General features: G+C 37.9%; 1 protein-coding gene across 1 annotated transcript in view; it reads right to left on the reverse strand.

The window, feature by feature from the left end:
* The window catches only part of SGIP1 (SH3GL interacting endocytic adaptor 1), a 163,116-nt gene that overhangs the window by 40,452 nt on the left and 108,088 nt on the right, over nucleotides 1-14,576 (reverse strand). Inside the window, exons 13-16 of the mRNA XM_073357422.1 lie at nucleotides 13,705-13,779; nucleotides 10,998-11,453; nucleotides 5,108-5,235; nucleotides 3,262-3,388 (exon numbers count right to left, since the gene is read on the reverse strand). Of these exons, the coding sequence (XP_073213523.1) occupies nucleotides 3,262-3,388; nucleotides 5,108-5,235; nucleotides 10,998-11,453; nucleotides 13,705-13,779 (786 nt within the window). The remainder of the gene's footprint in view (nucleotides 1-3,261; nucleotides 3,389-5,107; nucleotides 5,236-10,997; nucleotides 11,454-13,704; nucleotides 13,780-14,576) is intronic.

A 14,576-nucleotide genomic window follows, 5' to 3' on the forward strand; every position in this document is an offset into this window, starting at 1 on the left:
ATCTGTGTTAAAATAGGAACCCTGTAATGATGTCATGGTATGTAGAGATATACTGCAACTGGCTGAGTGAGCCCCTCTGGAAGGAATTAGACTTATCCTTTCTAGTATGTATACTTCCTCATGCAAAAATATTACTTCTTTCAAATTAGAGATCCAACATACACAGGGGCCATTAGAAAAAATGGGAGGGGCAAGGGAGGGAGGAGTCATGACAGAACTGTACCTTCTGCACTTGCTTTACCAAAAAGGAAGCAGCTTCCCTGCACTGCTACCTCTTCAAAAGGGTGGAAATCCTACAAGACAGAGTGGAATTTTGTAGGGCAATATAGGAGCCACAATTTTCAATTTGCTCCAGATGAAGTGTCGGTGCCCAGGGTCACTTAGGTAGCTTTTAAAAGGGTGCATCTTCAAAGCAATTTAAATATTGTTTATTGGAAGCATTGCCTACATCCAATAAAACTGAAAAAAACCAACTCTTTAAAAGCTTAAGCAGCCGCCACAGGGATTAATTTCCTGAAGGAACATATTCAAGATGGCACGCATAGAACATTCCATAGATCTTGTGATATGCAGTTGTGCAGGCTCTCTCATTTTTAAGGTAATTGTACTGTGTGCTCCTACTGCACAAGAAAAATTTAATTTATTATCTTGATGTGGGAACTATCTCAGTATAATTAGGAAAATCAGATCTTAAACCCCTTACTCAGACAAAAGCTACCTACTTCTTGTGAGATTAACAATTAAACAAAAGAAGTTTAGATAGTTCAGTGATTATCATAATAAGCATCTCATTTTTGGATGCTGCTCTGATCAAACCTCTGAACCTTTTGCAGTTCACCTATCACTCAGAGTAATTCACTTATACCAAAGTTCTACCCCAATAACCTTGATCTGATGCTCAAAGCTGTAACCTTCACCTCAACTAGTATTGCTTTCATCCCCCAAAAGTACAATCCAACAATGAAAAGGGTAACTAAATACCAGTAGCTGCTTTTTTGTGCTAGAACCTTAAAGGAAGTATTTTTGCAACATTGTCTTGTGTTCTCCTCCTGGTACATTCTATACTGACTGAAGGAATGGAATGAAAATCATGTATGAGAGAAGCAGAGAGATTTTCCTTCCACTGACAAAATATATATGTCCAGGAAATTAAATAGGTAGAAAGGAATTCAATATGATTAAGGAGGGGAAGCATTTTTATTTTTCTTACATTGGAAAAGATTGTTCAATCCCAGTGATAACATGAATGCTGAAGTGTTGGCAAAACATGGCATATTTATCTCAACAGTTAGACCTGCCTGGAGACTCATCTAAATTTCATTCAAACTTTTCATAGCATATCTGAAACACAAATCAGCGTGTTCTTTATTTACACTTGCTTTCTTTCTGCTATCTGCTATTCTATTTTCAAAGTGTGCTCACTGATAAGGATCCAAATATTAAATGAAAACCTATGTTAATGAATACCAATTTCAGAGATGCTATATGAGAATTACAAATCTCACATTTTTTGCCATTTGGTCCTCATGACATTTAGCAAATACAGAGTATGGATCCTTGCTGAACACAGTCCTCTGTGCATTAGAGGAAAATACATCCTAATTTGGACTGGTTGAAATGCATTTATTTCAGGGATATGCTACTGCTGTAATGGTGACCACCTGGAAATGGGAACAGAGGATACAAATGTAAAGAAGGCACGGGAAAATGAAAAAATGGTAGAACGGAGACACAATAAATCAAAGCTACAGCAAACAATACATAAAGAAATGAAAATGCTCTTGGGTTTTAGCCAGAGACAGGTGCAAACTGCAAACATTCAGATCTAGACTTTCTTCATGTTTGAGAAGAAAGGTTGAATCTAGGTTTCAGACTCAAACCACCTCCATTTTCAACAAACAAAAACAATTCCTAAAATCCTCTCTTTGTATTAGGAATAAAGACTGTTTGTTAATACTATACTTCAAGGCTCTCCAAACATAATGCCATTCAATATCAAAGTGGGGACAACACACACACTTGAGTTAATTAATTTTGATTTTCAGATGTCCTGGGTTTGAACATTTAACAATAGCAAATTGGCTTCCATTTGGGAGAGCTACACTGGTTACTTCAGACTAGCCAGGAAAAACAATTTCAGTGGTAGTGCAAGTCCCCTTCCCCCACGAAGCAAATCTCATATAGTAATTGAACTGAAAATGGTCCTGAAAGAAAATGGAGAATGTAAGAAGCAAGCAGTAGGAGAACTGGCGAGACATGGTTCAGTCAGATAGCAGCAATGACAGTGGGACAGAGATAAGGGGCAAAAACAATGGAAAATGAGGAGAACACCTGGAACAAAGAAGGGACTGAAGATCTACAGAAGCGAGAGAGAGGTGTCTTGATGAAGACAGAGGGAATATGAGGGGGGGGGGGGGAAGAGACCTGGAGTCTGCAGCAGATAAGAGTCCATAAGAGGATACGGAGCAAAAAACCTCGTAAATGAGAAAGAGGCAGAGACAGAGAGAATAAAAGAGATTCCTGTATCAAGAAAGAGAAGGGAGGAGCCCCACAGGAAGAAAGCCATGATTCAAAACATCCAAACCTAGGACTGTCAACCTTACAATATTTTTTGTATTTATTTTTTCCCACTCCAGAAAATGTTACCTTATCTACTTAGCAAGTGAATCAAGTTTTTAAAGAGTGTTTTAGTTTCCTCTAGAAGGAAACTGCACCAATTTTCCAAGTTGTAAGATGTATCAGAAACCCTAATTGTTTTGAAAAGTTCTAAAGCTTTTGCAAGACCCCAAAGTTTTGCTATCTATTAGTTTAAAGGCAAATATCAGATTGAAAACTCAACACGGTTTAGGAGTAATTGTTTCCAGGATGCCACCATCCAATTTCAAATCTTGGCTCCCCCTAATCCACCTCCCGCCAAAAAGGAAAAGAAAAATGTTCCCATTCTTCTTTTGACTAAGTTTACAGATATCGATTAATACTAACACCATACTTCATTGGTGATATCTTCTACTGTTACCAAATACCCATACTCTTAACACACTTTTATATCCAACAGAACAAGAAAACTCATGTATATGCTGGGTATCAGTTTAATATTTCATACCTGGATTACTCTTTCACTTAAACTGCTTTAAAAGAATATGAACATGAAAGCAAAAATTTAGAAAATGATATAACAAAGTAGAGGGTTTCAGAAACTCAAGTTTTTAAAAAAGCCATTCAACTCTATAAAAGATTACAAAAGAAACCTGTGTTTTTTACCAACTGTGGGAGTAGTGGCTGCACTCAAGGAATTGGTGGATGATATGGAAGAAGTACTTTCAGCACGGGCTAAAGGTGCTACCGGAGGAGGACTGGATGAGTGAATAGGAGGGCTAAAAGGCCTGGACTGTAGAAAAACACAAAATAACGCAAGATTAAAAATATACATACTGTAACATTTACACCAAATATAAACACAAGACATAAGGCTTTATATACACCAGTAATCTTAATACCTTCTTCTGGGATCCTTGTGTCACGCACAGTAAATAATGTGGATCTTAATACAAATGAGGCTTTAAAGAAGATAGGGTCTCGGAAAATCGGTGTAAAATTCTGTCTTGTAAGTCTAAGTCTGTTTTATCCTCTCGGGCCACAAAATATTTTTACAATTTTCAAAAACTTGACAGTGCTATAAAATTTTAAAACAAACAGGAGCGAGAGGAGAGAATTCTAGACACGGAAGGCCCAGCGTTTGCTTCAGACCCTGCAACACCATGTAACTACAAGATGGCAATTTAAGACTAGAAAATGCAGGATGGATGATATGTTATGGGTAAATATCACACAAAGTAATTATTTAATGAGTTACCACTTGTGGCTGGATTCACACACATTAAACCTTGTGATAACCCACTTGAAGCAGTAAGTGTGCATTAGGTCCTAGAGGAGCCAACCCACTGTGATGAAAAGATATACATATAAATCCAAAGAAAGAAAGAAAATCATTTTTTCAGGGCATGATTCTGGAATCCTTCTGCAGGCAAAACTCTCACTGGCTAGTAGAGTTCTAAACAGTACTAAGAGTTCTACATGCATAGTGCTTTCAGGAATGGGCCTTAATTCCACAATGCATTAATATAGAGAAGGTTCGTAGCAATATTTTACAGTATTACTAATCATACCATTTTAATGATACATTTTGTTCTTATTTATACAGCATTTAAAAATGGGGACACAGGATAATTATTGTGGTGTGATATACCACCAAGACTAGAACACATCTTTCCCCTCCTCATCAGCCAAGCAGGATTTCCCAGTGTTCCTATGACAAGACACTTAAGCAAACTACTGTAGAATGATACTAAGTCCCATGCAAACTAGAATACTTGCTAATTCTGTTGGCACAAGAGCCACAACCTATTATAATCACATCATTATTTCTGAGGATTTTCAGATGAAAGGAAGTTTTAGGACATGTAAAATGTGTGCACGAGCGTGCCATCTTCCATTATTTAAATCTACACTTTGCTGCAGGATACTCTTGGTTTTTAACCTGTAGGACTCAATTATTAACTGGAAAAAAATATTAACTCAAAAATAATTCACTTTAGCTGCACTGGTGTCCCTTTTGTTTCGGCTTTCTGCAACCAGTCTAGTGAACAAATTTAGTGGCAGGAATGTTTCAACAACTAGCATATTCTAAGGCAATGTTAGAAAATATGTTAGGAAAGTGAATCTTGAATTGATAAACATGAGTATTTGCACCAAAAATCCTGATTCTAAGAGTTGGGGTTTATCCAAAACAGGGAACGGGCAGTCTACTGCGTCCAATCAAAACTAGCAAACAGCCCATACTGCACATACTGAATACTCACAGTGAACTGTTAGCAAGCCATCAGCAGATCAAGAATCATTCACAGAAATTCTCCCGTGTGTAATTTCCAATGATGAATAAATTATAGAAAACTGAACTGGTCAGGGACCATTTGCAGACTCATTTATTTGCTATGAATTACTTGCTCAGTTCTATTAACTTGTTTTATCAGACTGGAAACAAACAGGAAATTCCTGATTCATTCTGAGATCCCTTTCTCATTAGGGGTTATGAAGAGGGCGAACATACCACATCGCCAACTCCAGGCTTCCCTGGAGGCAGTTTTGGCCGAGATGGGGGCCGAGGTGGAGGAGGTGGTGGGGTGGTGCTGCTGCAAGCAGCCAGTGGAGTCGCTGGACGAGCCGGAGATGAAGAACCTGAAATAAACACAGGCTATAAATACAAGATTAAACTCAAACTGCTCTCTCAACACCAAACTCTGCACAGCGCACTGCGTGCTATCAAGCAAACAAACACTGATCCAGCTTCCAACTCACATTCACAGCTACCGCATTGCAAGTCAATCTATAATCGTGGCAGTGTGGAAGAGTAAGTTACAGCTGATAACCAAGAAGGCCATAGTAAAACCCAAAACTCAATGATCTGCTGTGGAATTACAGTATGAAAGTTCTGGTTTGAGCTGACTTCATACCAAGCTCTAAATTTGCACGTATACATGGTAATGCAGACTTTGTTGGTGTGATTTTCTGAACACAAAATCAGAGGCTAAAATTGGCTCCATGGTGAAAAATGTTATTTTTATATTTAAAGTATCAGAAGTTTTAAATCTTCTCTCTTGAACACCAGTATCATGTCTGTAAATTACATGCTGACAGTTTGGTAGCAAGTGGTTACTTTGTACTTCTGTTTATTGCAGCGAATTACTATGAGAGGCGACTACCGATAGCTTTACAATATTTTTTCAGTTTAACTTTCACAATCTCTTCCCTTAGCCCCTGATTTCTCTTCTGGTTATTTGTATGCAAGTCTCTCTTCTCTACCTCTGAATGTTTTAAATTCATAATGTTGATATAGTCACTTGTTTTTTGGATAAGGGAAAAAGAAATTTCAGTAATTGACATTTACTAATATATTTCCTGTAGTAAGGAAACTATTTTTATATGTACTGTGCAGTAGGCCTGCTTTTCTCAAGCATTATCATTGGTATAAGACATTTGTTATTTCAGACATCTTCATGGATTTACATGAAAGACTGTAAATGCAAGACAGGAGAGAGAGACATTTTCTTAGAATTCACTGAACATTTAAAACAATAGCACTGTCCAAACCACTGAGAGGGTGGGTGAATGGGAGGGGAAACAGCTTTAAAAAAATGTTTTCAGCCAGCATTATTTGCTAGTATGGTGGCCAGGACATAACTGACTGGGAAGAATTTATCCTGTTTTATAGCTGGAGAGATTGAGTTTTTCTCATTGTAAGTGCGGTAGTATGAAGGGGATAGAAATAACTGCAGTAGGCACTGTGGTGAGCAGTAATGGTTTGTAAGATTGGACTCCATACTTGATGCTGAATACATGATATATTCAAGTTTTACTTTGGATTTTTTCCTTTATGATCTTTGTTACAAAATTACAATGAGGTTCTATCCAATCCTGGTTATGCAGCTGAAACAGAGGCTGAGGTTAACAAAGATGACATTTAAGATAACAGAGTCTGAATGAATACCTGAATGGCTTCAAAAAAAAAACAAAAAAAAACAAAGAGTCCTTGGCAGAAGTAGTTTACAATGATGGGGACAAACTTTGCACAATTCTTTTAATTTTAATTTCATTGCCTATTATTGTAAGATGGCATCCAATCATTAAACAAGAGTGAGGACCAGAATGGGGAAAGGGCAGAATGTTATAAGGTCTCTGGGGAGCCTTAAAGAATCCATTTAAAAAAATTATTTAAAAAATATAGTTACCATAAAAGACAAATTTTAAGTAGCTAACTGCGAAGCTCAAATGTTTCATTTTGTCATTGATCCCTGTCACCTTGCTGCGAAGATCAACTTGCTACAACTTAATGAAAAGGAATGGGATTGAGTACTTAACAGAACACTTGACATACTATTTTGATGTAACAAAGAAAATTTAACATACCAGGATAAGTTCAGCAATAACTGATATTCTACAAAAGCACATTTTATAGTGTATTGTGCAAAAAATATCTTTAAAACTCCTTCAACCCCTAAACTAAGATTTACCAATACCTCTAAATAGAAAAGACCTAAGAGTAAGGATACATACATTGGTTCTTTCAGGACTGTTGTTAACAAGTTGTACAGAATACTTGAAAGCACATTCTGTTTGGCATTGTACTGTCTAATTTTCTAACTATATACTAGGATGGGGTGCTTGGTTTTTCATTTTTCCATTTAAAACAGAATAATTTGCCTTAAGAATCTAACACTGGCTTGGTTTAAAAACATGGACATTTGAAAATGAAATGAAAAATTTGCCCCATGTTACATAAAATCTTGGGTCAAAAGTTAGATTCTGCTTTTTTAAAATCTTGGACACCAATTTCAGTACTTTGGAAAATTAAGCCACTTGTACTTAGGAGCCTAAAATTGGATTTAGGAGACTAATTTGAGGCACCTGTGTTTGAAAATTTTCCACTTCAGCCCGTTAAAAAAAACAACCAAAAACTTATTGCCCTACAAGAAGGGAATTATTTAATGGAAATTATCTAACAGGACTGCAGAAATTCTAACGGAACAGAATTATAACTTGTATTTATCCATATTAATGTTTTAAGTAGTTAGAGAAGCAACAACTGTTGATGTTCTAGATGTAAGAATTTTAAAATGGACGATATTTGTTCCTGAAACATTCAGGATCCCTTGAATTCCACTGCACTTCTATACCACTTTCTGCACCAAGTATATGCAGCAGAATTTCACTAATCAACACGTAACTGAATGTAATCCCACATTTGCAAAATCCAATTATAGTTGCAGAACTACAGAATTCTTTACCTTAAAAAAATGTTCTGCCATCAAATCATTTTATAGCTCTGGAACATATCCAACTAACACCACTCTACTTAAAAGTAAAGCAGAAGGAGAAACTAAAAAATAGATATGCATAACAGACATGGGTAAGCATGTACGTGTGTTTCCTTAATGAGCTACTGAAAGGGTTAAAAATTAGAGACTAGCCAACTAGTTTGGAACAAAAAGAACCAACCCAATCATGCGTCTCAAATAAGGATCAGAAGCCAAATCCCTGTCCCCAACCTCCCCCTCCATCCCGATTTTTTTTTTAAGGTTTAGATGGCTGAGGCCAGGACCTCTCCATCTTCTTCTATTATGACCCCCAACAGGCCTCCATTTTTGTGTTTGAGCAGAACCAGCAGTCCCTGCTGCTGTATTCAAATCCTACAGCTTCCAGGACTTCCCAGGAATAGAAAGACAACACATTCGGGGACAGCTCTGATCTGAGAGCATCCCAAAGCAAGTGGAACCTGAATGCCCAGCTAACTGGGAGCCTAGCAGACCAGGTAACTGAAAAGAATATCACCAAAGGATTTGGAATGGAGTGGCAGAAAGGCCTGTTCTGAGTTTGGAGAGAGATTTATTTTAGCACAGGTCAGGAGAACACAAGGATGTGGCTGAAATGAGTAGGGAAGGGACTTATACAAACCCAAACTGTCAAACTTGCCCTCCACCAATGGTAATCTTCCCAACTGCTGGCCCTTTAAAAGTCATGCAAGGCATTCTGCATCCCACATTCTTGTAGGGTGGCTTCCCACAGCAGCATTATCAAGGAGATCAGACATATGCTGACTGATCACATGCTACAAGATCAGTGGTCAGTTAAACACACACACAAAAGCCAACACACAGCTATCAGGGAAAAGAGGATGTATCTTCAAAAACCCAGCAAAATGAAGGAAGACCTCGTTTAATGACCATATATACAACATGTTCAGAATTCCACCTTACCCCATAGTAGTATGGTCATCACTGGGTACTGTTAAATGACAATGGTTTTAAGTTTCTCTCACTTCTATCTGCATAGTATGTTCCATGCTGCGCCCTCCCCCACCCCCCACTCCCAATGTGTGGAACATCCTCTTTATCCCAGTCCCCCAAGCCACCCCCTCTCCTCAGGGAAATCCATCCTAAAAATCCAATTCTTCTCCAGTGTTTATAAGGGGCTTATAATTATTACAGGAGGTAGCCCCACCTAGGAATTTTCTAATGTGCTCCATCTTCTGTGTGCCTGCTTTTAGAGTGCAAACACTTCAGAGCAGGGAGCATCTATATTTTTGTGCATTGTACAGAACTCAGGAAACAGCTGGTGCTAAACAAAAATATCATCAGTATCTAGGGTCCCTCTCTTACAAAGTACGGAGCACCCTCAACTCCAACAGACATCAAGTGTGATCAGTACCTTACAATACAGAGCACTTTACAAACCCAACACAGAAAAATCTCTTTACCCACCACTGAAATGCTCACCTCTAAGGCAGAAGTCAGGATTAGTTAAAAAAAAAAAAAAAAAAAAAAAACCCCACCCTTCCCCAGCTGGGGGATTTCACTGAGAGCTACATTCTGCCACATGAAGATGAGAATGCGAAAAGGATGAAAAATCTAACTTGGGAGCATTCTCCAGTTTTTCATTTCCTCAGACACTACAATGCTGAGCACCACAGAAATGCTTATACATAAAATGAAAACCATGGCCTAGTTAAAGTAATCAGAAAATATCTGTTTTAATTGGGAAATGCACGAATGCAAACAAAGAATTTCAATATAACACGTTCAACACTAGCATCAGTGCTCACTTTAAAACATGGGATTCTTTTTCTCCAAATACCAGTAACTTCTATCTTGCTTAGGGCTCGTCTACATGGGGAAGTTGATCAGCAGAACTACACTAGTATAATTATACCTATATAGTTATACTGCTTTAACTTCCCAGGTGGACATTCTTATTCCAAGAAAAGAGTGCCTTTTGCTGGGTTAGCTGATAGTGCTATGTCCATGTGGAGACAGGTACTGGTATAATTACAGCAGTATAATTATACCAGTATAGTTCTGCCAGTAAATTTCCCCATGTAGACAAGACTTTAGTCATTAAAAATAAGGTGATCAAGTTGTACCACTCTTCAGAACGACATGAAAGACACTGGGAAAACCAACCTCCAACGAGGTCATTTGACCTAAAGGACATATACCAATTTAGAATTAAACTGGTGAAGTCAATCAACCAGCAAACTTCAAACAAATCCATGTTTTACTCTACAGTGTTTACTTTAAAAAGCTATTTATCAAAGCCTAGTTCAGCCTCGCACTATCTAGGATTCTCAAGGACATTCTCAGAATGGTGAAGTAGAGATATACTGAATTTGTTGCATCACAACTTATATCTGCAGGGCTTCTGTTTATTTGGCTTTGTTAGCCTGCTGCAGTTTCCACGGTAAACATCTGATGAAGTGAGCTGTAGCTCACGAAAGCTCATGCTCAAATAAATTGGTTAGTCTCTAAGGTGCCACAAGTACTCCTTTTCTTTTAGCCTTTAAGGTGACTTGGTTGCACATGTGCGGTCATGTGAACAGACAGTGAATTCAAAGAATTTCCTGCTTTACTTAAAAGTGACAGTTTTGTTTTCTGAAAAGTCAGCGAAGATTTGTCTGTTTTTCCACTATTTTTGTTCATTTTGCAATTCCTGGAGGATATTATGGCAGGCAGGCAACTGTGCCAAATTCTGGGGCTGCCAGCAGCTTGGGGCCCTGCAAATACACATGTATCACAGGTGGATATCTGGGAGAGAAGTTCAAACTGTTGAGCATGTGCACTTATTTAAGGCAATAACCATGATCTTTGGTGAAAAGCTGTCGAGATTTACACCTTGGAGTCTGATTTGCGGAGTCACAACTCCCCCTCTAATGTCAGACACTCAGCAATGACAGGGTAAAAGGAAACATGATATCTAGGGTACAAGCTCGACTTGGACCACAAGAGCATTAGATGAAAAGAATACGCCACTGGGGGCACAGTACAATCAAACAAAAGGGAATGACTGATGCTTAAAAGCCAACTAAGAGCAGCTAAAAGGTTGTGTTCACACTGCAGCAAAAAGGCATTCATGGGCACACTGAAGCACACTCAAGCTATAAGACATACCACTGGTGCTTCCTGTGCCACTGATGGGGCTGGGTCCAGGTGATGACACCACTGTTCTGTAGGTAGGTGGTGGAGGGGGAGGTGGTGTAGCTCTCTGTCCCAACCCAAAATCTTTGGGAGATGCTGTTGATTCTAAGTTATCATCTTTAACGTGGGTTTGCTCAGAAATTTTCTTCTGAACCTCTTCTAAATTGAGAGGTGATGGAACATTGCGGGAGGTTTCAACAGCTGGAGATTCAGCTGGGATTTCTGATGCCACAGGTGGGGACACCACTTTTTCCCTTGAAGTCAACTCTGCTGTTATGTTTTCCGGGGACTGATCGGAAAAATTGACCCACTTATCTTCTGCGTTAACAGCAACAGACTTGGGGGACAATACTGGGCCAAAAATGCTGTCCAAGTCATTGATTGATGGTAGTTTGTCACTTTTGACCTCTGTTGCTGTCTGGTCACTTCCTGTGGTCAAAGTAGTTTATTTTAAACTTTAATATTGATGGTATAGCTGAAGTTGCACTATACTCTACATTTATATGGGGCTTGCAAAGTCAGCTACATTCCAGCAGAGATACTTAAAAAGCAGGTTTTCTTACCAGCTTTTGGGGACATAGTTCATGTGCATGAAAATATCTACGTAATACGGTTATGCACAATGTACAAAAACATATATGGGATTAAAATATATACATTATATGAAAAAAGCATGCACTATATACCATATGTATACCTTTCTTGTATATTACTTTACATCATATCTGCATCCTACTGAAATATATAATTGGCTAGTGATGTTCATTATGTATGGTCTAAATAACTTAAGATAGTGAATTATTACTAAATATTAAAAATACACACAAAGCACAGGAACCGGAGATTTACCTGAGATAATCTGCATATTTATACACGCACATATACTATTTTGGAACACTTATAAAATATACTGGCAATGTACATGCAGTATATTGTAGCATATAGCGTGTATGTGTTTCAGCTGTAACCTACTGTGGATACAAGGTTTTTTAAAGGCTTTACTCATGAACTGAATCATCACGCACCATTTGTTGTTAATTTTTGAGCAAATGTAGCCTTGTAACCAATATGGAAATAGAATTCATCAACCCAGTTGTATTGCAGCCAGTGGAAACAAACCCCACATATTCCTCTAGTACTCAGATTTTTATCTCTCCTTACTGTGGAATACTGATGATCAGACTGGACACTTACACAGTACAGCATCTTTTATGGAAGATCTCAAAGTTAAGCAAGCCTAACCACATCACAGGGAGGTTGTGCAATACCTATTTAATGAAGAGGTACACTGATTAACACAGTGATCTGTCCAAAGTCACACAGTCAGTGGCAACAGATGGTCGAACCCAGGAGTCCCCAGCTATACCCACTACACCACTACTATTATGACTACATACACTCCTGTGTACATCTATTGCATATTCTTAGATTTTAGAAAACCATCTTCCGACTCTGTTGTCATAGAGAACTCATGCTGTATTTTAGGGAGTAAAATGTTCAATTTTAAAAAGAGACCTTTCTGTTTTACCACACTTGATATACATACTGAAATATGCTGCAAGCCAAAAGCCAGCCTATATATTGTCACACATGGCTGCGTACTTCATTTGCTCTTGTTGATGAATGCTATTTTATGCAGGTAGACAAATGCCATCAGACTGCATAGATATAAAATGGAAAAATGAAGATACGCGAGTATGAATAAAGATATTGATGAATAGAGCACTAAGTTCATTGCATAGAGATTCTATATGACTAAATGGCTCAATAATATACCACGTTTGCATTGTATGTTCATGTTGCGTAATGTAACTATTGTTTTTCATGCAATGCATCTGTATCAAAGAACAATGATTGCATTTCTTTATTTAAACATACAGTTCTGATTTTAGTTGATAAATTTGTGCCTGCGAGCAACATATGCTATAAGTACCTCATTTACTCCTGTTGCATTCCACATAGCCTAGCTCTCTTTCAGCATAGATCTTTACAAGTATGATAGTTAACATAGCTCTCTGGCATACCTCTGCATGAACAACACTGAGATTTTCTAATTCCAAATTAAATCCCAACTTCACACCCAAGCCTCCCCTTGAAAAGCAACAGGAGTTTGGGGTGCAAGAATGACCGGATCAGACCCTGAATTGCTCTTAGAAAAAGAAACATTAGTTTTGCACCCTTATTTCATAAGAATTGAACCTTAAAAAACATTCAAAATGAAAGTTAAAAGCCAATTTAAAGAGCTACTATCACAGTTTCAGGTATAACTTTGGAACTAGTGTCACATTTCTTTACTAAAATGGCTCAGTACTAAAAAGGGCGAGAGGACATAAACCAATAGATAGTAAAGATGACAATCATTCAAAAAAATCACGGGCTCTGTATGGAGGACTTAGGTGGTATAATTTTGAACACAATAGATGCCAAAACATCGGAAATAAAAAGGAGACATAAAATGCATGTGAGTTAAACATATACAAGTACGTTCAAATACGTGGTCGTTATGCAGATTTCCTCAGAATGGACCTGATTCTGTAAGCATTTACACATGCATAAATTGCACTGAAGTCGGTGGGGGGCTTCTGGAGTCAGTGGTTACAGGACCATGCTCAGTTATGCACGGTATATATCTTATGCAGTATTATTTCATGAGCTAATAAACGTAATGCCTCATTCTTACCTATACCAACTGTTAAGGGAGAACCAGTCCTAGGTGGTGTAGCTGGAATGTTTTTTGGTGGAAGTGGTGGAGGTGCTGAAAAACAGGTCAGAGGAAAGAATATAAATTCAAGAGATGCATTAAGCTCATAAAACATGGTGTGTTTGATTCTTTGTAGGTTCCTCCTGTTCAGGGTGTCTTCTTTTTAATGCCATTGAAGGTGCAGAGTTGATAAAGATTAATTGCACATGTGTCCCAAAATTCAGTACAGAGATAATGACTATGACTTTTTATCATGGTAGACTATTTTAAAATCCTTGCATAATTAAATGATGATTATAGGGCAATTAGTGTGCATCACCACTATCTGTATCAAGGTGAACTTCAATAAAGGCAAGTGCAAAGTACTACATTTAGGAAGAAAAAATCAAATGCACAACTACAAAATGGGGAATAACTGTCTAGGCAGTAGTACTGCTAAAAGGGATCTGGGAGTTACAGTGGATTACAAATGGATTATGATACAACAGTGTGATGCAGTTACTAAAAGAATAATATCATTCTGGGGTGTATTAACAGGAGTGTCATATATAAGACAAAAGGCAATTGTCCTGCTCTACTCAGCACCAATAAGACGTCAGCTGGAGTAGGACAAGAAGTAATGGGCTTAATCTGAAGCAAGGGAGATTTAGATTAGATATTAGGAAGAATCTTTTGTCATATTAGGAAGAATCTTTTGTCATATATAAGACAAAAGGCAATTGTCCTGCTCTACTCAGCACCAATGAGACGTCAGCTGGAGTAGGACAAGAAGTAATGGGCTTAATCTGAAGCAAGGGAGATTTAGATTAGATATTAGGAAGAATCTTTCAAACTATTGAGGACAGGTAAAT

This window comes from Lepidochelys kempii, chromosome 8, assembly GCF_965140265.1.
Source record: "Lepidochelys kempii isolate rLepKem1 chromosome 8, rLepKem1.hap2, whole genome shotgun sequence".
NCBI lineage: Eukaryota > Metazoa > Chordata > Testudines > Cheloniidae > Lepidochelys > Lepidochelys kempii.